The following is a 26,074-nucleotide window of genomic DNA, read 5'->3' on the forward strand; positions in this document are numbered from 1 at the left end:
GCGCAGACGCAGGGAGCAGCGCCAGATGGAGGGCACCAAGAGGAGGTGCTCTGCCCACTTGGTGCTAAAACAACGGTCGCGTCCCGAGGACCCAAGGGTAAGAGGGAGGACCTCTCCATAGCCCATAAGTTCAGAGTCTTCCCATGCTTCTCCTTCAAATGGGGACCAGCTGCCTTACCTGGAGCTTAGGCTACTCTGCTAATCACCCCAGTGCAGTTCCTTGCTTAGTCGCTGGTGATTAGCATCTGAAAGAGTCATTAAGTTGTAAACGGAATAAAGCCTTGGAAAGAATCCTCTTCGCCTGTGTCTTGAGTTGGCTATCGAACGGGACTGTAAGAGGCAGCTAGGGCGCTCCTGACAAGAACCATCAAACATGGGCGAGGTGTTTTCCCAGGCTAGTCCAGATATGAGTAGGCCTGCTTCTCAGGTTACAAATGTACTGAGCTTGAGGGTCCCTCCTCTCCCTCCATCCCTGTGAGAGGCAGCGAACAGGAGGCTGACCTAATAGATGCCAGGCGCAGGCGCAGAGCTAAGTGAGAGAAGGCAGGGGCGGAACTTAAGACGGTCTACCCGACTGGCCTTGCATGAAAAGCTGTGCTTAGAGGCCTCACAACAAGAGAGGGACCTCCCCCCCTTAAGTTAGGCTAGCGAGACCGCCTCCCTCTTCAAACGGTGGGCAACTCTCGGAAATTCCATTTGGATCCCCTGGAAGCATTCCTTGGTAGATGGAGAGTTCTCCAAGAATTTGCATCTGTATGACCCTGTGAAGTAATGGATTAAAAGCTGTAGACAGAAGCCTCTGGTCTGTGTATGTTTGGGCACTGAAGTGAAGTGGGGGCTAAGGGAATCCTGACAGCGTGACATTTATTCTTACATGTGCAACTTGCAACAAAATCTTGCAGTGAGGGTCCTGTTCAGTGTTCCAACCAGTCAGCCATGCTCTCCTCCAGGATATTCCATTCCATTCCTGCCCCCTCCCCCCAGCAGTCAGCATTCTATGGCCACTGAGCATATGGTGGGCTATTTTGGGTGGGTTTCCCCTTTAGGGTTTCTTTTAGCTAAAGGTTTTTCCACTTCTACAAAGTTCAGAGTTCCTCTGAGTCTGGTGACACCCACCCCACTCTTGTGTGAGGGTTGTCCTGTTTTGGCTATATAAGCAATGGCACTCACACCTGAACATTAGAAATAGAGAGAATGATTATTATTTACCTGTCAAAAATCCTTGTGGAAAAAAGAAACCAGAGATCCAGAAGGATTTAGGTTGACCTCTTTTGAGCCAGAACTAAAGAAACAAAACAAAAACAAGTTCATGTATGTTAGGTATAAAGTCTGATATTCTATTTAACTTATTAAATGAAGGGCCGGCCCCATTTTATTTGAATTGATGGGCAGCAGAACTGGGTTTGGCGAGAATTCTACTTCTCCATCCAAATGGATATGGTTGTGTTTTTTTCATTACTTTTGACCCCAATCCAGAAAACCTTGAGTCCAGCAGAAGGATGTGTTTGTAGTTCTCAATGATTGATTCTCACTAAAGCCTTCTCCTACGCAGATCAGAAGCTGGAGAAGGTGGGGGGGGCCCAGCCTCTGTCTAGGCATCAACTTTTCCCAACAACAAATTGGAGCTTTAAGGGGCTCCTAAAGCTGATTCTCTTAGGTGGGAAGAGGGCATCCTGCCTGAATCCACATACCCCTTTCCCCCTCCCTTCACCCCTCCCTATTATCTTACTGGTTTTCTAAGGGACTTCAGTCAAGGGCACTAGTAGTGCCTAGCAGCCCATTGGCACCTTTGCTGGAGATGATCCATGCAAGAAAAACATGTTTAGGCATGGTTCACTGCTCTGGGTCAGGGAATTTGTTTAAAGGGTATTTGTGCTAAACCCTATGTTGTATTTTATGGTTTTAATTGTTGTGAACCGCCCAGAGAGCTTCAGCTATTGGGCGGTATAGAAATGTAAGAAATAAATAAAGACCGGTCCACTTAGTTTGCACCTATAGCGCACCAGCAGGTCATTATTTCAATGGTTGCAATAAAACTCTGCAACCGCCTTAGAGACATGAAATTTTCAGTGGAGGCTGGTGGCTCCAGTTTCAGAGGGGCTAAACCCATTGTGAGTTTTAGTTAGAACAACCAGAACTCTAAAGGTACTATCCAAAGTGCGGAACCTATTTTAGGGAAAGGGTGCAGCACCCTGGATAACACCTTTAGAGTTCTAGCTGGTTCTAACTAAAACCCAGAATGAAATCACTGCCCCTCTGAAACTGGAGCCACCAGCTGTCCCTGGACATTTTCAAAGCCAATGCAATATCAAACTGTGGCAACAACAAATATGCATGTGAATATGTCTTTTGAACATATAGGAGGCATTTTAAGTTCCAATGTTGATTTCTTTGCCTGCAAAATATATCTGTACTGCAAGAAGTCAGTAATCCAATTGCCAGAGCAATAATGTCATTACTTTCACCACTGCATTAAGGAGAATGCCAAGAATGGGGAATATTGGCTTCCCTTTGCCAAGTGTAGAGTGAGAATTTTTCCCTGGTTTGTTTCTTTTCTGTGAGTCATATCTGGCACTTAATAATTCAAGCAAGATGAAAGCCAAATTGCAATAAATGGAAAAGACCAGCTCTTTCCACACTCTTTTCTCTCCCCCTTTAGCATCTATGCTCTTTAGATACACTAGCCCCCTTATCTCTCTTTCCTAGTAATCCTACATGTGACATTCTCTTTCTGCCCTGTATTCCTGAAACTCCCCTGTAGAATACCTATGTAATGTTACCTCTTTTTACTTTTCCAAATCTCTCCTCAAAACCCACTTCCATTAAGCCCTTAGTCTTCCATCCCATACTGAAACAAAGCTGAATTACATGCAATGGTCTATTCTCTCGTTGCTCTTGCCCCATTTTTCTCATCTCCCTCTATTGTTAACTCCTGCTCAATTAAAATTTGTGTTGTATGCTACTTGGGGCAGAGACTTGTCTTTTTGCTTGTTACTCTGTAAAGCTGTACTGATAGGAATGGCAGTAACAGCACTACTACTACTACTACTAGTGGTAGTAGTAGCAGTAATAATAATACTGATGTTGATTATGTATGTGTCTTTTATGTGCATTATTTGCGGGAGAGGGGGGGAACCGAAGGTCAAACTTGGGCTAGGTTCTTACTAACTTTCCTGAAAAGTTAGCTGAAAAATCAGCTGTAGCTCTGAAACATAAACTTACTATATCCTTATATGAATAGTGTTTATACTTACATCTACAAAGGCTGTCCTTAGCACAAGGTCTTTCACCCATCCTCCTAAAGGTTTCAGTGATGGGTATGCTGCATTGGCCCAGAGCACTGGAACCTGGTTGTTAAGAAAGCTGTGATACACTCTCTCCATCTCTTCCGACATCACTACAAAACCTGCAATAGCTTTGTTAAGCGTTTGTAGAGAGGTCTGAAAGTTGAATAATAATAGTATGATTCACTATGCCATGAAAAAAAGAACATAAGAGCAGCCCTTCTGTGTCAGTCCAGTCACACTAATGGCTCTCCCTTTTCCTTTGCTCTAAAGAGTTACTGTCTCTTTAAAGCCAAGAGAGAAGAACATGTAAGGAATCATAAAAAATACAATAATTAAAACAGGAGAAACCAGAATAAAAATTAGGAGCCTTATGGGCGGATTAAAACTAAAGTCAAATGTATTTGACTAGAGAATTTATGCGCTGCCTGTCAGCGCAAGTTCCCAGGACAGCGTACAGTTTTTTAAAAAGAAGAAAATTCAACAATAAAATAATATAAAACATAGAAACAGCAGTGTTACTATTCAATAAATCAATCATATTGTAAAACAACGATTAAAATCAGTTATTCAACATGCTTGAATGCCTGAGCAAATTAGAACATCTTTGCCTGGTGCCCAAAAGTAATCAGAGGGGGTGCCAGGCTAGCTTCTTTGGGGAGGGCATTCCAAATGTGAGGTGCCACAATGAAGAAGACCCTCCCTACAGTCACCATTCACCTAACCTCAGATGGTGGTAGGACCTGGAGGAGTGCCTCCCATGAAGATCATAAGATTTGGGCAGGTGGTCCTTCACAAAGCCAGGCTCCAAGCTGTTTAAGACTTTATGGTAAATAATCGGCACTTTTTGTCCAGATTTGGCGCAGCAGTCCATGTAGCTGTTTAAGAACTAGCTCAACACGCTAAACTGACCATCCTAATAGGTCCACCTAGCATGTGTATTTTGTATGAAATGAAGTTTCTGAGAAGTCTTCAAAGGCAGCCCCATGTACAGCTACATGCTACAGATGCCAATTGAACCGCTAGAGACAATGCTAGAGCTATCAGCACCCCCCACACTGTAGATGTAACCCTTTAGAAGGAGTGCAACCCCATCTAGAACACACTGAACACCATCTCTCCAGCCTGGCTAAATACAAATAATTTTACTTGGTGCCAAAAAGAGAGAAGAGGTGCCAGATGAGTCTGTCTGAGGATAGAGTTCTTTCTTTTGTCTCCACTTACCTCACCTCAGAAGGTAGAGGCATCTGGAGAAGGAACTATGAAGATGATTTTACATTGACCTGGTTTGGACGTAACACTTTAGTGTTACATGCATGTGTCTGCTCACCCCCTTTCCTCTAGTATGGAAGTGGAGATCAGAAGCTTCAGTTCCATTTTCCACTAAGCCATTTGTCCTTTAGTCTGAACAGGAAGTGCAGTTGGTTTTAATATGGTTTATTTGAACAAGTCAGAAACAGAGGCCACTCTGTCATGCTAGAGGAGGGGAGTCAAGGGAGGAGAACATGACCCTGAGGCTCAGTCACATAGCACTAAACTATGATGTTGAATCCGAACAAAGCCATTCACTCCTATACTCCAATCGTGAAACACATTTTTTGGAAGAGAATTCCGTTTGTTTCAGTGGAACTTCAGCTGAAGTAGATGTTCTCCAAATCATTAATTTGGACATCTAGCATTATTATCACTATGTGTATTGGATGTGGCCACAACATCTTTTATATCCAGACCCAGAAATAAAATGAAACTTTCCTGCATACTTGTTGGAAAAGGCAAAAACACAGGCCGAACAACAATTAATTTTACAGAAAAGGTATGGGAACTAGTTACGTAATTTTAGTTTCTTATCTCCAAATTCTTTGACCAAATTAAGGCAGTAAAGCCCTCTGGACTGGCATTAGGGATTATCTATAATCAAATATGACACAACCAAATGTGCTAAGAAATAAGGGTGAAAATTCCCTGCCAGTAAAATAATATGCCTATGAAAATAGTGAGATATTCTTAGAGCTGTTTTCCTGTTTCGCCATTCTGTTCCTCCTAGCATATTGAGCATTTTCAGCAATGACTTTAATGAAGATTGATAATAATTAATTTTAAAACAGCTGTATACTACTATGCCAGAATGTATATTGTAGCCCTTATGGTTGCAGAGAACATCATAAAAGATCTTCCTGCATTCTACAAAAGCAACACTTCCCAAAAGCAGTCACTGCAGCAAAGCACATACATCTCCATCCTGTAGCCACAGATATATCCTGCTCTAAGTCCAAATTGTAATGCTGTGGAAAAGCTGGATAGAAAGGACTTAAATGATCATGGCTGCAGATAAAAAGGGAAGGGAAGAATAAGATAAAGGTAGGGAATCAGAGGTCTAAAGAAAGTGCACTGTGAAAGCCTGAGCAAAAGAAAGGCAGGGAAAGAGTGTAGAAACGTTTCATGGAATTCAGAAGAGAGGTTGGTTATGGAACCAAAGTGGTGCTACAACCAAGAACAGGGGACTACCATGAGTGGCCGAGGTCAGTAGTGAAGTCAGGTGATTTTAGACTATGGACTTAATGGTCTTGGGTGGAGGGCTCTTAAGATGATAATGTGTATTACATCACTTACTTTAAAAAGTGGTAAGCCAGCCCTGCTGCTTTTGGGGAATCTCCTGAGCATTCTGCCGAGTGGGGCCCTGGGCATTTGCTCTAAAGTCCTGCGCTGATGGCACCACTGGGAGAAGTGTTCACCTCCTTAGATATTTCACAGCATGTGATAGCATTCCGAAATAATGAACTATTAGGTTTCCACCACCCTCACCCCCGCCCAGAGGTTAGTAAAGTGTTATTTGTGGGACTGAAATTCTATCCATATTTACTTGCATGTCAGCCCCATTGAACTCACATTTACCTCTGAGTAAAGATGAATAGGATTGCACTGCATTGCAGGAATAAACAGCCTTTCCTGGTCTTGGAGCAAAAGTGCAGGACCACTGTGGAAGAAGCTACACTAGGTAGAAAGAGGCTATTCATTTGTTTTCAACACATAGCTTTCTGTTGTTGTCATTAGAGTGTCATCAGTGCATGCTTTACAGAGTGCTATGTAGTGATCAGTGAAAGACAGCACCCTGTTGTGAGAAAGGTATTACCTAAATTCCAGCAGTGGGAAAGAGAAGAAGAGCAGAGGAGGGAATGGAGGAAAGAGAGAGGTACAAGTACCAAGGCACCAATGTATACATATTTGCTTTGGCTGCCACACCCAAATATATGCCAGATATTTTGGAATGTCACTTTTACTTATTTATTTAATTATTTCAGAATGTATATTCCACTCTAGAGGCATCTTCAAATACATACAGTCAGAATACTGGCTTAGAGAGCCAATGTGGTGTAGTGGTTAGAGCATTGGACTGGGACTTGGGAGATTCAGGTTATAGTCCCCACTCAGCTAGGAAGCTTACTGGGTGCCTTTGGGCCAGTCACTGACTCTTAGCCTAAGCTACCTCACAGGGTTGTTGTGACGATAAAATGTAGAGGAGGAAGATCATGTATGCTGCCTTGGGCTACTTGGAGGAAAGGTGGGATATAAATGTTAACAAATAAATAAATAAATACACATAAACTAATTAAATTACATTAAAACAAAATCTTTGAAGATCTTTCATTCTTTGACAGCAGAGAGGCCAGAGATTCTCTGATCAGATGTTTTGGGGAGGGAGGATTCACCTTATATAGTTCTTTCATATCAGGATACATGCTCCCTGAAATAATAAAATATCAAGACTTTTCCTTTATTCCTTTATTGTTTTTGAAATTTTAAAAAATGTTTTCAGAACTCCAAATCTTGAAAGGAGAAGTACTGATCTGGTTTGGATATCGCAACAACCCACAGTTAGTTGAACTGTGAATGAAGCAGGAGTGAAGCGTGCTACTTTTGCCAGCCACCACTCTTGCTCCAGCTGGGCAGAGCTGAAGAACCAACGGATGCTCCATCCTTTGGATGTTGATTGTGACATCCAAACCTGGAATTGTGGATTGTTGGGGGAGAGACAACCCAGAGTTAGAACCGAAGAACGAACCATGAGTTCTAACTCTGGGCTGTCTCTCCCCCAACAATCCACAATTCCGGATTTGGAAATCATGATAAACAACCCAGGGACAGAGCATATTTGGCTTTATATGTTAACTGTATCGTCCCATTAGTCCCTCAAGATCTTTTCTGTCTGTTATATCCGCCTGTGTTTTCTTGCGTTGTTTTAAAATCATAAGCTCCTCAGAGAAGCTTTTGTGACACATTGGTTCTTACCATAATGAAGCTGCCTCCCATAGCATTGGCACGTAAATAGCAACCACAGTAAATAAGTAACATTAACATTTATGCCAGCCAAGAAAAAAACAAGTTGAATGATTTTTATACCCTTAACAGACTGAGAAGGTTGTTAAAACGATCGACTTCTTGCCCGAGGACAGTAGTCAGAGAGTCCACCCGCCCTTTGTCATCCTTGACAAGAAGTGTTTCTGCCGCAGCATCCATGTCAAGTTTCTCTGCAAAACAAATAGTGTTTTGATCACTGAGCAAAGCCTGTTCATATTGTTATCATACATCTACAACATATACCCATGGCCATCAACTAATTTTAAAGAAGGGCTGTATTTTCAACTGAGTGATTTTCAACTTTTTCAACTTAAAGGGGTTCAGGGGCTAGATGCTAGGATCAAGGTTCACCCCAATCTGCACAAGAGGTGAAGTGCCTGAAGAAATGGCTATGCCAAAGCCGCAGTTGTTGCCAAAGCCTCTCACTGGGGGAAGACGGGGGCAGGGAGAATTAAAGGGCTCTTTGCCTGTTTCTAAGTATATGTGGACTGTATATGTGGACTTAGATCCTACGTTACTTGCTGCCCTTTGAATCCTACTCCTGCTGGACATGACATGTTTTTGTCTTTTAGGTGATCTTTTAGATGGATACTTTGTATGGTTTTAATGAATATATTCTATATTGTATTTGGTGGTGCAGGTCCTTTTTGGTTTTTTAATCATTTCTTTGTAAATTGCTTCAGGACTCCTTTTGGTTGTGTGAAGCAATACATAAATGTAATAAACTATCCAATTACTATAACATGGGGCTGGACCAAATGTGCTGAGCTGACACCATACCAGAAAGAAGCAGTTTTATCTGCAGGTATAGCATGAAGCCAGATTCAATTGACCACTTCTGAGGTGGAAATGTCACCTGAGGTGACTTCCTTGCCATGTTCATGTAGCAAAGCAATTTTGGAAATGTGTTTCGTGTGGATCAACAACCACTGGCATATGCTAGAAACCAGTGCATAATTAACAATGCAATCCTATGCACACTTAGTTGAACGTATGGCCTGGTGACCTTAAGGGGACTTATGTCTGAGTAAGGATGCACAGGATGACTCTCTGGCATGTGGGAAATAGCATTCTTTATTTGTGGTCTACACTAGCCTAAGACGGATATTGCTGTCAGAATGGCTGACAGATTATTTAACAGGGCTGGCACACATTTAAAGGTTTTCATTCATCACTTAACTATTAGCTCTGAGTAATTACTTGATTAATTTAGGAGATATTTTGTGGATATCTATTTAAAACAACAGCCTGTCCCAACTAAACAATGTTGAAGACTAATGTGTCTTCAGCACATGACTTGCCTCAAAATATGACTGTACATTGTTCCACAACAATTCTATCTGTACTGTATTCTGTTTCTCAGGGTTATGGCCCCAATTAAAACCAGAGTTTTAAATCTGTGTCGAATAAATTAATGCTACTGATTAATCTGCAGAGTTGTTGGATATGTATTTTTGCAGAGTGTGTATTTTTGCTTGTGCATTTTCCAGAGAACAGCCAACACTATACACGTTCCATGGCAAGCAAAGTCCAGCATAGCCTCAAAGAGTGACCATGGAATGAAGGTGCAATCCATTCTAAAATGACTGGAATCTGGGCAGCATCAGTGTAGGATTTAGCCATGTGGACAGCTGACCTAAAGGAGATGTAAATCAGCCATAAGGTCAGCTGACCTACAGAAGCATCGTATGGACATGTTTTGAGTGTGCTTAGGGTACAGGGCCAGGCAAGAGATATAAAAAGGAAAATTTCCTACATGAAAATTAGGAAGGAAGTGGAACTTTGTTATAGCAAGTTCTCTTGGACAATTGTCATACAGTGTGTAGTAGACTGTGCCTCAAAACTATACCTTCAAAACACCCACAGCAAAACTGAGGTGATGTGAATTGATATCAACTGACATATCTTGTCTCTGAAATGGATGTTGTTGTTCTGTGCACAATAATGAAAATAGATAACCTTACAACCACCCCCTCATCAGAGTATCCACATATTATTTCTCCCAAATGGAAATGACTGATTTCCAGATACATACATCAGGACAGTCTAATCTGATCCAAATCAAAAATATTTGATATCTCAGAATTTATCTAGTAATGCATCTCTTCAAACATTAAACCAAAACAAGATCGAACAGAAATAAATTTAAACTCCTTCACAGTGACAAAATGTACCTAAGACTTTTTAGTTATAGCACAGTGGCCCACTGGGGTTAGAGTTCAGGGGAAAAAATTGCATGCAACTAATTCATCTTGACCTATTTCTGTTTAGCTGCATAATAATGTGTGCCGGAGAATACTTATATTTTAAATGGATTTTTGCTGTCATAATTGCTTAGAAGATTGCTGTGTTCTACCTAGCCAATTTACATGAGGAGACAGCAAAGCAACAAAAGACATCTTTTGCTTCACTAAAGGAATCTCCTCTGTTTTCTGCTGAATAATGTTAATAGAACATTATGTTTCTCTATAAGCTTACTTTGAGTTTGTTCTGTGAAAGACCATCTTAAAACTTAATTCATATAAAACAAGCATAAGAAATATTTAATGCCACAAGACGTTACCAAAAGGATGTGAGTATATTCAGCTACTCTTTTGATTCTCATCAAACGTCCTGTAAACGTCTCTCATTTCATTTGAAAACTATGCAAATAGAATTCTGTTGATATAATAATCAATGGCAAAACCTACAGTGAATCATGTGTTATGGTTGAACTGAATACACAAACGCTGGGAAATCATTTTCCAACCACAACGCCAGCCCCCTTTCAAACCACAATGTGCCTTGGGCAAAGGGATCAGTGACAAAGGGCAGGAGCCCATTGGAATGCACACTGGGTTGCACCACAGGGTTCTGGGACTTATCAGTCAACAGCCTGAGTGCTTGGACCTGTGAGATATTATGCATGACAAGTCAAAGTTACCCCCCATTTCATGTTGATTAAGAATCTCTGGATGTTTGCTTCTGTAGCCTTCTCTGTACCTGAAGATCAAGATGCCTATAGTCTTGAAGCAGTGAAGGGGTTATCAGCCTGAGTGCTGGCTAGCAGAAAGGAAGTTGGGATACAGGGAGAAAGCCAGTGTCCAGCAGTAAAGGGTTAACAGCTTGGCGCCCATTGGGCTACACCACCACTGCAGGGGTTAACAGCCCTTATAGCTTATACCTCTTGTCCCTCTCCATTTTTCCCAGATCCCCAGTCTTGTGCCATCAGCAGAAGCTGCTAACAGCATATAGTATTGTAGGGGCAGTACTTATTGTAGTAGCTAAGAGGCTTCAACAATTGGTTGGTACACTGTAGCTGAAAATGCATCCCCAGCTAATTACAAGCCACTTCAAATGTATCCTCAGCCACTGATAGCCTATTAACATGACAATGAGCTGATACTATTTGTAGCTAGTGGCTGGAGCTGCCTGAAATTCACTCCTGGCACTTGTATAGGCAGGTAGAAATGGGATGGAGGCTGGGGTGGGGGTGTCTGTTTGCCCTTGCCATGCTGCTGCAGCCCAATGGGGGCCAAACTGTTACTTTTTGTTGTGCTGGGCACTGGCTTTCCTCTCTCTATCCAGTATGACATCCCAACTTCCTCTCTGTCAACCAGCACTCAAGCTGTGATCCCCTTCACTGTTGACAGTTGCACACAGTAGGGTGTGTGTATGGAACAAATGGGAAGAGGGATATGGGGTGGAGGCTATGGGTGCCAAACTCTTAATCCCTGTACTGCTGGCTTTCTCTCAGCTGTTTTCACTCCGGCATGAGCGGGCAACTCTGGCTTGGCATGTATAATATCTCACAGATCTGAGCACTCAGGCTGTTGACTGATATAGGTGAGGTCCCAGAACCCTGTGGTGAAACCCAATGTGCATCCCAATGGGCTCCTGCCCTTCATCACTGGTCCCTTTGCCCAAGGCGCATTGTGATTTGAAAGGGGGCTGGTGTTGTGGTTGGAAAAATGATTTCCCAGCTTTAGTGTGTTCAGTTCAACCATAACACATGATTCACTGTAGGTTTTACCGCTGATATCACAGGTTTTGTTAGGAAGGATGTGGTTTCTTCATATTTAGAGCATGTGGATATACCAGTCCACCCGCACCCACAATAGGTTTGTGCAGAAGACTACCATAAACACAACAGATTTCCCCTCCAAGGCATAGTTCATGCTGGGGGCAGGTGCTTGATGGTAAGGGCTCATGCCTGCGATGAGGGTCTGGAGGTGCAGGCTCCAGGCTGGGGGCTCTGGTTTGGGGAGGAGCTCATGCCTAGGTCTCCTGGGTGGGGGCTCATGCCAGAGGTAGCAGTCAGGAGGTGGGGGCTCATGCTGTGGGTAGAGAGTCTGGGGGGAGTTTGGTTGGGTGCTCTAGACTGGGGGGCACTTGGAGAGGTGGTTTGGGGGGTTCATACCTTGATCTCTGCAGTAGAGGCTGGTGGCCAATCTAACTGGTGGGGTGGAAAGGGGGGGTTCACTGAAGTTGGAGCCAACGGGGTCACCAGAGGTAGACCCAAAGGCACCTATTTTGCTAGCCTTTTGCTGCACAGTTCAACCCACCAACCCCCCCTCCCAGATTTTTCTCCATAATAACACAGTGAAAGCAGTTTGTGGCAGAGCCCACTTATTGAAAGTGGGGGGGGGGGGCGGGAAGAGGAAGAAACCCATTTCACACACAGGCAAACTAAGGCAGCAGGCAATTAAAGTCAAGGACTGCAAGAGAGAGAGAGTGAGTTTGGGTCACATAATCACAGCATACTAGATTCACAGAACCAACAGAGAACAAGCTTTTTTTTTAAAGTGGCTTTAAAAAATCCCAGTTTATCCAGAGTATGTCACAACACAGAAAAAGGCATTTGTAGACAAGCCCACTTCTCCAAGATTTAAATGAAAGGGAGATGGGAGACCAGGAAACCCATTTTACACCCATGCACACATTGAGGTAGCAGGCAATTCAGAGCTGATAACTGTAAGTGAGAGAGTTTGGGTTACATAATCCCAGGGTTGTTTTTTTTTTTAAAGTGTGGCCCAGCAAATATTAAACAGGAGTAATTTAGCCAGGAATATGTATTAATGTGCACTACCAAAAGGAAAGAAAGGATTTTTAAAACCACATGTTCACAATGTGACTCAGATACATTATACAGCAAAACAAAATGGATTCCAGGTCCACATTTACAAACAGCTCAACCCATCAACCTCTCCCCTCCCACACAAATGTGTCCAGAGTAACAGCACAGATAAAGCAATTTCTAGCAGAACTCCAACACTGAAAGCAACAAAAAAAGGGGGGGGGGCATTTCTCTCTCTCTCTCTCTCTCTCTCTCTCTCTCACTCACTCACTCACTCACACACCCCCCCTTACATGGGAGTAAGTCCCACTGCATTCAGTGAGATGTACTTCTGAGTAGACCTACATAGGATTGCTGCATATATCCCATCATTTAAAAGCACTTGGCACACACAAGCAAATAATACCAATGAGCATTCTGTCACGATGATGATGATGATGATGTGTCATCTTAAGTTGCAGCACCATAAATTGAAAAGGATGTCTATTAAGGATAGAATCCACCCACACAAAGCACTATATACAAACACACACACACACACACACACACACACACACACACCAGAATTTATCAGTTTGCAAATCCCTCCCCTCCACACACACACACACCAAGCCCAAATACATTGTTACACAATGTGGCAGCACAGACTTAAATGCATTTCCCTAACTCCTATTTATTCAGTCTCAACCCCATGGAAACAAAAAATGTGAAGCAATTACAGGGCACAGCGCCTGTAATTCCCTCTCCCTGCCTTGATTGATTGACCTGGACCAAGCTGCTCTGCCACGGGGCTCCAGAGGGCTCCTTTAAGTCCCTCCCGCCACACCCTCTGGCTGCATGCCACAGCTCAGTGTGAGCATTCCAAAGCCTCCAACCGACTTCCCTCAAGACAAAACAAATGTTTTTTTGGGGGGAAGCTCATATCTCCCCCAGTCCTTGACCGATCTTGCTGGACTTTGACCTCGCCGCTAGTTGGCCCATTCTCTCCCAGCCTGGCAGGTTTGGCAGCTTTCCATCCATATTTTGCACGACAGGCGGGTGGTCACGCCTTTTCACTCTTTTTTCTTGAATTTTCTCACACACACACACACACACACACACACTTCTACCATAGCCTGTGCACTTCAAAAACTCCCCACAGACCTGTATCTCAAAGGGCAATGCTAAGTGCCGTCCGTTAGGTCCTTCAATAGCTACCTTCAATAACATCCCATCATAAGTTTTGTTATGCACCAAACCTTGCTATCTGCTAGCAAATTACCATAGCTATCTACATGCACAATTTAGGGCAGATTGGACAAGGGGGAGGTTAGCTATGCCCCCAAACCTGACTTTTTGCCCCATGGGAAAAACACGCAAAATGGTGTTCCCAGTAGGGGTGTATGAAACCCCACTTACCTGGCTCCGCTGGGGTCCGCAGGTGGGGGGAGGCGATCCGTTCCTCCCCCCAGAATCCTCGATGGGGGGAGGCGATCCATTCCTCCCACCCGGAATCCTGCCCGGCCGGCTCCGCTCCGCGGCCAGTCTGCGGAGCTGCCGGCTGGGCCAACCCGCAGCGGGGCCTCCAGCTGCTGCCAGGCTGCTGCGGACGCAAATGGTGTCCTGCGTAGGGGACGCCATTTGCATCCCTACACTGGCCCGTGATAGGCTACGTATATATTTACGTAGCCTATCACGGCTAAAGCAGGGACGCGAATGCTGGAGCCGCTGCCGTCACTGCCACCGCCGCTTCATCCGCTGCTGGAGCTGCCGCCTCAGCCAGGTAGGCTACGTTTCGCAGGGCTTTCGCGGGGTGGTGGGGCGGGTTGCTCCGTTCCGCCATGGATTCTGGGGGGCCAAATTCACTGGAATTCGGCCTCCCTGGGATCCGTGGTGGAATTCTCTAACATCCCTAGTTCCCCCAGCCAAAGCTATCGGTGGCCCAACTGGGCTACTCACAATTCTGGGATTCTGCCCCTTTGCTATAAATCTTATTACCTCTGATGCCTGAAGTTCTAAAGAAAATGTAATTTATTTCCATGAAACTACTCTAGCCCAGCAAAAGCAATCTCCACATGGATTGGCTGCAGCAGGGGACAAAAATGGCTACTGTATGGCAGAAAACTCTATCCAGCATGACTTCCATTAAATTATCCAGAATACAGTCTTAGAATTCATTATGTAACACCATATGAGGAGTTTAGACTCCAAACCAAGATTTATGTTCCAGACAGAACCATGTTCAAGACAAGGCAGAACCATGGTTTGTTTGGTTTTTCTCTTCCTCTGCCTACCCTGATGAGTCACAAACACCATCTCAGATAGTGACCTCCAATGCCAGAACAATACTCCAAACTATGGTTTGCTGGTCCAGATGCTACACCAAACTGCATTTTTCTCAAACTGTGGTTTACAAGCTACCTTCAAACAATGGTTTAAGATCCTGGTTTAGTGGCCACATTCAAATGATGGTTTGTTAGTGGTCTTGGTTTGGACATCATGACAACCATTGTTTGGGGTTGCAGACCACAGCTTGGCTTTGCGTTTGAACATTTTAATTAGTGTGATTTGGACGGGAAATTAATTGGCTGGGTTTGCCTTTTGAAAAATTTAAATATATCCTAGTAATAATTTGTAAATTTGTACATACAGATACATTAGTATATGCAAATTTTATGCAGCTTAGTGTCCTATGCGCCTGGGCCCTGAATATTATTATTATTATTATTATTATTATTATTAAATTTATTAATCGCCCATCTGGCTGGTCACCCAGCCACTCTGGGCGATGTACAACATACAATAAAACAGTTTAAAACAATAAAATTCTACCATAAAAACATTTTCTAAAATACCCTAACCCACCCCAAATGCCTGCCTGAACAACCACGTTTTTAATGCACGATGGAAGCTCATTAAAGAGGGGGCATGACGGAGTTCCCTAGGGAGGGAGTTCCACAGAGTGTCTAGTGTCTAGTCTAGTAATTTTTAGTAATTTTTTAATTTTTAAGTGTCTAGTAATGCTGCTGACTGAGAGTTGATCCAGCTTCAACTTGTGTATAGTTGCAAAACAAGGATCACCCTTTGGGCAATGAACCTGCTACGACCACTGATGAGAATGTTGGCTTCTCTCTCTTTCTCACACACACACCCACACACCTCCTATGCACGTCTTCTTCTCTCTCTCCCCCCACCCAACCTTTCTCTTTCTCTTTAAAAAAATCCCGAACCACAAGAAAATAATGGTGCTTCCCCTGGTATAATCCAGCTCAGGTTAGGGCATAATTTACTAGGGCTGTGCACAGACCCTCCGCTTCGTTTCAGATGCTGATTCAGACCTTCTGAATCGGCTCTGATTCACTTCAGACCAATTCAGACCCAATCCGCTTTTGTTCAGATCTGGATCCCAAGTGAGATTCGGCTATCTGAATTATTAGGGTCTGACATTTTCCCATTAACTTGCATTGGAAAACAAAAATGGCCATACACAGGGGTGTTGCTAGGTTCTTAAAAGATCCGGGGCACAGGCTCATAACACAAATTCGCATCTATATCTATACCTCTATATATCTGAGTCTAAGCGCACCTCTAATATATATATATATGTATGTGTGCATGGGGGAGGGTATCCATGTGGTGTGCTTGCATGTATGTATAGATTACATACATACATAAGAAGTGTGCACTGAACCCCCACCCCACTTTAACTCACACCCTGATTCAGCATTTTGAAAAACATCCCACTTCTGCTCTGGCCAATTTGTAGTTGGTTCACTTCAACTCAGCACCAAACCTGAGTCAAGGTTTTGAAAAATGAATCTTTATGCTTCCTGCTGACTACCACAGGAAATTAGAAAAAAAACCGTGTAACTTCTTTCTCTTGGTCAGAACTGGATGATAATTTCAGGCACAGTAGCCCCCTAGAAGGGGATTACACCTGCCCAAGGAACTGCCAATAACATTTTTATTACTTGGAAGAATTGGATAAAATTTTCAGGATTCATTGCCCCATCAGAGAAGATCATGTCTGCCAAATTTCAGAACGATAGCCTCGGGGGGGGGGGGGTTGTGCAAGGGTAGCCTTGACATTTTGAGGTTTCCAAAAAGAGGACATACTTCTCTCCTTATGTTCCTTGTGGACCATTGTTCTGAAAATTATGGACAGTCTAGAATTCTCCATAAGTAAGAAACCAGCAAAGTTTCAGAAGGATAGGTGCAGAAGTTCATGTGGAAGGGGAATTCTCCAATTTGGGGGAGAGAGCGATTTGCTTTCCCTTCCCTTCACCCCTTCCCCAATAGTTTTTGGGTAAGTTTGTATGAAAATGCACAGGTCATTAGAGGTGTCCCCCAGGCAAGAAACCTGCAAAGTTGCTGAAGGATATACATGCATGCAAATTTAGAATAACTAGAATTTATTTACATTTCACCAATGTTAGCAGCAGGGGGACATAGATGGCACGGTGCTATTGCACTCATGTCCTGCTTGTGGGTTTTCCCGTGGGGGTCTGGTTGGCTCTTATGTGAACAGAATGCTGGACTAGATGGACCTTGGTCTGATGCAGCATGGCTCTTATGTTCTTAAATAGAGAGTGTCTCTGAGCATAGGCAGAATGCTTTTCTTTCACCACTGAGGATATCCATTCTCCGCTTACCAATTCTATTCCCCTCCACGCAACCATCCCTCCTCATCCTACCATCCCCCAGCAACTCTTCATAAAAACAGATGTCTTGTTTTGTGCAACTCTCCTCTACCTCCTCCTTGCTATGCACAAGCTGTCATTGTATCTTCCTCCCCATAACTTCATTTGTGCCAAGACTTCACCAAGATTCAGCCAATGAGTCTGTTTTCAAAACCAGGGTTAAGTTATGGAGAAACTCTGAGAATGTACTAAGTACCTTTCCCTCACCACTGAAGGTAGAATTCATGCAAAATAAAACACACACACACACACACACACACGAGAAAATATGCATAGGACTGAGCTGAAAGGGTAGTCAATTCATTAGACGGAATTCGGCGGGCACTGTATTAACCCTACAGTACCATGCTCACAACTCAGGACTTATTTCTGAGTAAACATGCAGAACATCAGGGTGCAACCCTCCCTGCAAAAGTAACTTGTGCTGGAATCCTATGCATGCTTTCCTGAGGGTAAGCCTCATTAAACATAACGGGCTTCTGAATAGGCACACATAGACACCCCTCCACTTAAAAAACAAACCCGAAACTCCTATTTTTATTAAAGCTTTCTGTTCAGAGGAACATAGGAAGCTGCCTTATACTGAGTCAGACCCTGGGTCCATCTAGCCAGTATTGTCGACAGTATTATGCGACCTTCTGCATACCAAGCATGTGCTCCAACACTCAGCTACAACCTTTCCTGTTGCTGGATAATGGCAACTGACAAACAAAACAGCCCCAGATTTGTTTCTCTGCAACCAAGTGAACCCACTTTTCTCAAATACTTGAATGAGAAGGAGAAAAACCAACCCTCTTGTCTGTTTGTATAAAGTCAAATACAGTTCAGCACTTCTCTTGCCCACCGAAGACAATTCTCTTTAAGAATTCCCCAAGATATGCTCTGGGTAGAATAAAGAAGACAAAGAAAGAACAGGATAGGGGAGGGAAGAAGAAAAGAAGAATGGTGATTGGAAATGCACAAGGGCTGGGGGGTGGGGTGGGTAGAGAGTATTCCCTAAGCCAAGTGGCTCCTTTCAGAGAGGTAGTACTTCAAAGGTATTTCGAAGGCTGTGGAGGGTTTGTAAGGTTTTCACGCACTTGCATTACCTTTATGAGGTGAGGTGGCTGAGGGCTTTTTCTAGCTTTTTTAAAACTGTAGAACTTATTTAAAAGCCTCAGCAGTTCCTTGATCATGATGCCACATAGTCCTAGCCCTCCTTTTGGAATAATATGAGTCTTACAGCTATTTCGGAGAAATTAAAGTGGAGGGAGTGAAAGAATTTTGTGGAGGCTGATTGGATCCTTTGCTGTACTGAAGCTACTAAACTTCTGCAGAAGTCAAAAGTTCCAGTTTGGGGCAGTAAAATCAGATGCAGTGTGAAATACCAGTATTTCACATGGAGCTTTTTCTTCCCTTCCTTCCCCCTCTTCAAAATTTCATTGCAAGCAAGCTCATAACAGTGGGCATGTAAGAGCAGAAAAGAAAAGTAGGGGGAGAGAGGTTTTCTGCACCTCAAAAAACAAAACAAAAACCTACACCAGAGATTAGGGATGGTGACCCCCTAATGGTCACCTTAAACACCTTCTGATTAGGAGCTCTAATCCCCTGCATGGCTTGGCAGTTTTAGTCTTTGAGAAAAGGAAACTTTACATATGGCTTCCACAAAAGCTAGTGGACCTAACTGTCTGAAATTTGGTAGGTTCAGTCAGCTCCATAAGGGCTGCCAGGTCTCTAAATTACATGCACACATGTGGAAGCACCAAAAAATAAATAGCTTTGACAGATTTTCTTGAAAATAGTAAATTTTAGCTGTGACTAGCACAAAATCCACTGGACCAAAGTGCCTGAAATTTGGCAGGTTCAGTCAGCTCCATGGGGGCTGTCAGGTCCCCAAATTCCATACAGTTATGTAGAAGAACGAAAAAATTATAGCTGTTTGCTTTGACAGATTTTCTGGAAAATAGTCAATTTTAGCTATGACTAGCACAGAAGCCACTGGACCAAAGTGCCTGACATTGGGCAGGTTTAATCATATCCATGGAGGCTACAAGTTCTCCAAATGTCATGTATTTATCTTACAAACTAAAGAAGTTATGGCTGTTTCTGTTTTCCAATGCAAGTCAATGGGAAAATGTAAAAAAATGGCAATTAGGACAGCTCAAAAGACCTGGGGCACAGCTCAAAAGACTTGGGGCCTGTGCCCAGGTGACCCTGTGTTTAACAACACCTTTGGCCATATGTTTTTCAGTTTTCATTATAAATGAATGACATTTGGGGACCTGGCAGCCCCCATGATTCCACCTGCCAAATTTCAGACAGTTTGGCCCAGTGTGTTTTGTGCTAGGCACAAGTAAAATTAGATTTTTTTAGTACAAACTCTCAAAGCAAAGAGCTATAACTTTTCACTGGTTGCACAGAAGTGCATGAAATCTGGACACGTGGGAGCCCCAACGTTGGTCATTCAAACTGCCAAACTTCGGACAGTTTGGCCCAGTAGTTTTTGTGCTAGGCACAGGTAAAATGTATTGTTCTCAGAAACTCAAACCAAAGGTCATAAAGGGATAATCAGAGAAGTTAGGTGTTTAAGCAGTGATTAGGAGGAGATAACCTCAGGCTGTCTTTGGCTGAATGGAATATACATGCTCTGAGAAAACAGGCTGGCAGGCAGGCTAGCAGAAGAGTTTTGTGCTATGTGCTTTTTTCAACACGAATTCTCAAAGCAAAGAGCTATAACTTTTGACTGGTTGCACAGAAGTGCATGAAATCTGGAAACCTGGCAGCCCCAATGCAGGTGACTGAACCTGCCAAACTTCAGATAGTTTGTCCCAGTAGTTTTTGTGCTAGACACAGGTAAAATGTGCTGTTCTCAGAAACTCAAACCAAAGGTCATAAAGGGATAATCAGAAAAGTTAGGTCTTAAAGCGGTGATTAGACGGAGGGGTTACTACTATCCCTAATCTCTGGTGTAGGTGTTTTTGAAGTGCAAAATAAAAATAATATAACCCCTCTCCCCTAGTACTACTATATTCAACTTCACACTTTGCTGCCCTACACCAGGACGCACAATCCAGACTGAGGGAGAGCCAGCTCCTCTGCCCCTGCCAAGACGCCAAGGATGCCTTGTGTTGGGCTTGCTTTGCCACACAGGGTAGTATTAAATTTAAATAATATATGTCAATGTGAGTAGTACTTTGCCCACTATATTTTGAAATGTGGACTTGTGTGTAGTGCTTTGCCGCCACGCACTGTTTGCTTGTCCACAACACAAGTACACACATACAGAGAGATATAAGAGCAAAAGAAAAGCAAATACAGAACTACCTACAAGAAAAGGGGGAGGGAATACAATACACTATCTATAATCCTAACAGAAGAGAAAAGGGTTTAATTTTTTTATTTTTTTAGGGAACCAATAGTTCAAAATGGGAAGTGAAGGAATACAGGAATTGAGAAGGGCGGTGGGGGGGGGAGCCAAGAACAAGGAAAGGAAAGTACTTATTTTTTAATATATTTTTGTTTTGTTTTTTTAAATAAAGGATCTAGAAAGAAAGAAAGGAAGGAAGGAAGGAAGGAAGGAAGGAAGGAAGGAAGGAAGGGAAAACTAATAAGAATGGTTAAATTGAGAAGGGTGGGGGCAGGAGGAGCCAAAGAATAAGGCAAGGCAAGGAAACTAAAGTACTTAAATGTTTGTTTTTTGGTTTTGAATATAAAGAATCTAGAAAATAAAGAAAGGGAATAGTTGACATGAGATGGGCTGGGTGGGAAGGAATAAGAATGATGGCTGCAGTACAATACACACACACCACACAGATCTAGCCAACTTTCTCTCTCTAACCAACTCTAACCAGCTCTCTTTCACACAGTGAAATGAAGCAGGCTGATCTCCAGTATATACAATATCCTCCCACCCCCTTGTCACTGATTGGAGATTGCTGGGTTAATTTCAGCCCTAATCTGGCAACTAGAGCTGCCATTCATCAAGGCTCACCATTTCCCCCTCCCTCCTCCTCCTCACCCCCTCCTTGATATTTTGTAAGTTGATACATTTTAGAGACAGGCTTCCTGGGCTTCAGATAGCTTCAGAATAGCTCCAAATCTGAGGTGGACCGAGGTGCTTTGGCGGTGACCCGCTTCACTTCAGATCGCCTCAGTGCTGTTCTGATCTGTTTCAGATCTCAACGAGGCACCCCCAAAGCAGCCTGATTCTCTTTGATATTTGGATTCGGCTCCGAAGTGGTGCACAGCCCTATAATTTACCCTCTAAAACCCAATGGATTATTGTATAACTACTGTAAAGCCTGTATTGCCACAGGTGCTAGTAGTCTGAGATTGATTGGCTGAAAATATGTTTGGCCATTTCGGGTGCGACTGGAACAACTTTCAGGGGACATTTCCTTCTTTCCCTCCCCCTTCCTCTCACAACTTTCCAATTATATACCGCATCACCTTCCCTTCAGTGCACACCCCAGTAATGCAACCTCTTCCCACTACATTAAAGCAAACCTCCCGCCGCCATAGCAAACAGGGTTTTCCAACTCACATCCCTCCCTCTCATTCACCCACACAATCAGCTTACCTCATTCCAATAAGAACCCCCTTCCAGACACGAAAGTGTAGACAGACCCACCCCACCTCTGTTGGGGGAAACAGGGTGTTCCGAGCCCTCACCCATGAAACCCCACCCTCACCTTCACCTGGGCCTGAAAAACAAAAGGTGAGATGGTGGGGGGTGGGAGAGAAGAAAAAACAGTGCCTTTCTCTCAGCTGCCGTGAGCCAGAGCCATCCAATATGGTGCTGGTCTTGCATTGCAGCCCGCCCACTCCTGCTGTGTCGCCCCATCCACTACCCTCTTCTCTCTCATACATGCACACACACACACAAGTACACAAACCCCACCCGCGAGCAGGGCATCACAGGAGGCGCAGCTCAGACAACAGAAAAAAGGAAAGTGGGAGGATGCAGATAATAGAGGTTGAAAACACATGATGTCAGATCAGGCACTGTTTGGTGTGGAGCAAATAAATATACTGGTTTTCTATTAAAACTCAAGCTTTGAACTTTTTCAAAGTTTCAAAATTCTCTGCACAGCTGAACTGCTCAAGCTTCAGTTAAAAAAAGAAGAAAGGAGCAAAATTGGTCTGGAAGATCTCTAGTAATAAGTATTACACTAACGTATTTTTATATAGATTCCAACAACGGAATATTTCCAAAATATGGGAAGCAAGGTAAACTAGCTATATATCAGCAGTGATATTAAGAAAAGGTAGCAGTGCCTTCCATACCAGGAATTTTAGCCAGTATTGAGGTAGCAAGCTCTTCAACAATCTCATCATTGCTTTTTCCTGATCCTTGGGCTGTTGTTCGTGGCTGCACATCAAGTATTGTAGTAATTAGGGTATTAGTCTCCTTACGCTATAATAAAGAGATGAGAAAAGAATATGCTTTCAACTTACTATGGAACATATTTAATTTTTAATATATTCAAAATAAAGTATTACATTTCAATCACAAACATTTCTGTCTATGAATCTGTCTACAAATTTAATTCCTCTTCTACCACGAAAACATGCTCACTTTATTTTGAACAAACTGTTCTTTATGCTGACAAACAGTTACAGACTGTTCTATATGAAAATCATCATATAGTAAAAAAGCATTACATTTTGCTCCTTTCAGTGTTTGAAATCACTTGTAAAAAGTGCATGCATAGCACATTCTTGAATCATTACTCCCAATTTCATTCTTGATTCAATATAGACATTTAAACTAAATAAAAATAGTCAACTTCTCCATCAATCTCTAGAAAGTTAAAGTTTTAGTGTTTTATTTCAAGAAACAGGCAATTGCTCCTATATATTTCTAACTCAGTCCACTAAACATTTTCAAATGTATTATGAGACGTAGCTATGATAACAGAGTATAACAGAGTAAACTTTTAATGATATTAAATAATTATCTTGCTAGCAGAACATATAACATCCTTTGTCTAGTCCTCAAGGGCCATAGTTTATTAAAGACTGCATTTTATGTGGGTGGGGTTTGGTGTTTTTGTGGGAGGTACACAGCCTTCCACATTTTATGGTATTGAGCCTTAAGCTTATTTCTTCATTAGTCTGGTTTATAATGTTTCATATACACATAGGGAAAATATAATCACTTAATATTTTAAAATCCATTCCTTCTAATTTGAAAGGCATATAGCTTTTGATATTGGCTTCTGAAATAAAAAAAAATTGAGACAAACTTCACACACAAGATAAAATTTATTTTGATATTTAAAATATGCAATGCATTCTATTGGTTAGTGCTTGATTCATTACTAACAGACTTCTCTCTCCAAAGAAAAAACTGTGCCACAACAGATGACAAAATAATTAGATCTGTGTGGTTACTGTGAACTTTAGATGTTGATAATGTGCCAGTGCAACAGATGCTACACATCCAACAGATGGGTAGTCATCATTGTGTGAATGAAACCCAGGTTTCTGGATTTGTTAATCTGCAAGGTCTATAGAGCAATGATTCATGAAGTTGTGGCCATGTCCCTCTCCCTTGCCACTCCCCTCTTTCCACTGCATTGGCTTTGGTTTGGAGATTCTTGTTTGCACTAAACCAGAGTCTCTCATAATGTCTGAACCAGGGAACTCTGGCATAATATCAGTTTGTTACCCAGCATTAAGCCAGAGTTCACTGGTTCAGGTGTAATGGGAAACTAATTTAAAACAAGCCAGGATCTCCTCACTGAAATGAGCGTGGCAGGAGGATGGGGAGGTGAGGAGCACAAGGCCATGGCACTCATCCATGGCTTTGTAAACCATGGTTTATGAAGCCGTGGATGGATGTCCAAATGCAGCTATGGAGTGTGTCCAGGAACACAGCCAAGTGCAAATGCAGTTTTGGTGTCTGTGTAACTCCAACTGAATATTACTAATCGTTGTTGAAAGACTTCAAAAATTGCTTCAGTTTTCTTCAGGGAAACTGCATAGTGCTGACCAAATATCCATGTATTAGACATGAAGAGGTTGTCAGTGAAACTTTAAAGCTGTTTTTCGTCTAATCAGAATGTTTAAGCCTATCAGACCATAAACAGCTAATTATACTATTGATGTTAATAAAAGGCAACTTTAGCATAAATCATAGGACTTTTTAAAAAGCAGTTGAATAGAAAACAGCTAAAAACAATTGAAAATTCTCCTAATACTACTTGCGGGGATAAATACATATTCAGCAGCCACATATAGTCTGCTCAGCAATTACTCCTTGTTATTTCTGTTCAACAGACTACAACCATTACATTAAATTCCCCCTTTAATGTTAAACTATGAAGTATAACATATTCATCTTAATTAGCTCAGAACACATATTTAAGTATGTTCACAAACCTGGAAAGCTAAATTGGCATTTTCATGCATTCCAAATATTTCTGGGTCATCAATTAAAGGAAGGTTCTCAATATAGTCTTTAAAATCTTGCAAACTGTCAGCCACTGGGGCAAAATATGTACCTATTGTATTAAAGGACAAACAGAGCAGAAAATGTTTACTTAATATAAAAAGAATGGCAAGGTCATAGTACATGTGCTTTATATGATTAGTAATTTTACACAGATCCAGAAATAATAATAAATATCAACAGAATGGTAGCTATCAAAAACATTCTGAAGGTACCATTTTTTCCCATAAAGAGTGCTATGTACATGTCAGATTAAGACTGTCTGAAGTGATAGCAACTCAAATGTTAAAAATGTCACTAAGTACATTAGCATTTATATGTCTTAGCATTTCATAAGAACAGAACATTTTGACACAAATGAAATTTTCCTCTTTGTTTTCTGTAGGAACCGTGCCCCCCTTACAACTGACTATTGGGTGCCTCAGGAAACAGAGCAGAAGATATATCTGCATGGAACACTGCTTAAATAGAACAAACCTCATTTGAAATAAAAGGAATCAAACTGACCTAAAAGCAACAATTACAATGAACAACATTATAAAGTACAAGAAACTACAAATACCAAGAATTAAAATGCCTGCTCTGTCTACATTTGAACATATATCTATAGCCATCAATATTGTTTGGATATATAATCAATTATATGCACTGCTTAACCTAATGTGTATAACTAGGATAGGTATTGAAATTTTGTTAATGTTAATCTGAAGTGACACTGGGTTTTTTGCTTTTTTGTTTTTGTTATATTGCAAATCAATATTTTTTTAAAAATTTAAAAAACTTTAAAAATAATTAAAATTGCAAATAAAAGCAACATACAATTCAGATTCTAGAAGTTGTTTAAAAGCTGTGGAAAAATAAAAAGGTCTTCATCTGGCACCAAAAAGATAACAGTGTGGACTCCCAGGGAGCATCCTTGGAGGAGAGCATTCCACAGGTGGGGCACCATCACCAAGAAGGCCCTCTCCCCTGTTGCCACTTGCCACCCCTCATTTGTTGAGGTCACTTGAACACCATCTGATGATGGAAGTGTATATATGGCTTCAATTCTCAATCCCCCTTTTCTTTCAGAACTGCCCAAAGTGAAGCCCTACTGAAGTACTAGCAAAAAAATCCTATTATTCAGTAAGCAGTTTGAAGATAGATCCTTATTAGGCTTTTTCTTTGAGTTTTTAGCTGTTTGCCAGCAGATATCACTGGGACAAAATTGACACTTAATTTCAGTATGTTGACTACACAACTACCAGGTTGGCAAGGAGAAGGA

General features: G+C 42.2%; 1 protein-coding gene across 1 annotated transcript in view; it reads right to left on the reverse strand.

The window, feature by feature from the left end:
- Positions 1-26,074, reverse strand: part of DNAH6 (dynein axonemal heavy chain 6) — a 246,436-nt gene that overhangs the window by 9,998 nt on the left and 210,364 nt on the right. The window contains exons 70-74 of the mRNA XM_084834830.1: positions 24,741-24,862; positions 22,641-22,770; positions 7,683-7,810; positions 3,255-3,440; positions 1,210-1,282 (exon numbers count right to left, since the gene is read on the reverse strand). Coding sequence (XP_084690956.1) covers positions 1,210-1,282; positions 3,255-3,440; positions 7,683-7,810; positions 22,641-22,770; positions 24,741-24,862 — 639 coding nt within the window. The remainder of the gene's footprint in view (positions 1-1,209; positions 1,283-3,254; positions 3,441-7,682; positions 7,811-22,640; positions 22,771-24,740; positions 24,863-26,074) is intronic.

This window comes from Heloderma suspectum, chromosome 2, assembly GCF_057233095.1.
Source record: "Heloderma suspectum isolate Gila_16-S chromosome 2, 16-S_ref, whole genome shotgun sequence".
In the NCBI taxonomy this organism is placed as follows: Eukaryota; Metazoa; Chordata; class Lepidosauria; order Squamata; family Helodermatidae; genus Heloderma; species Heloderma suspectum.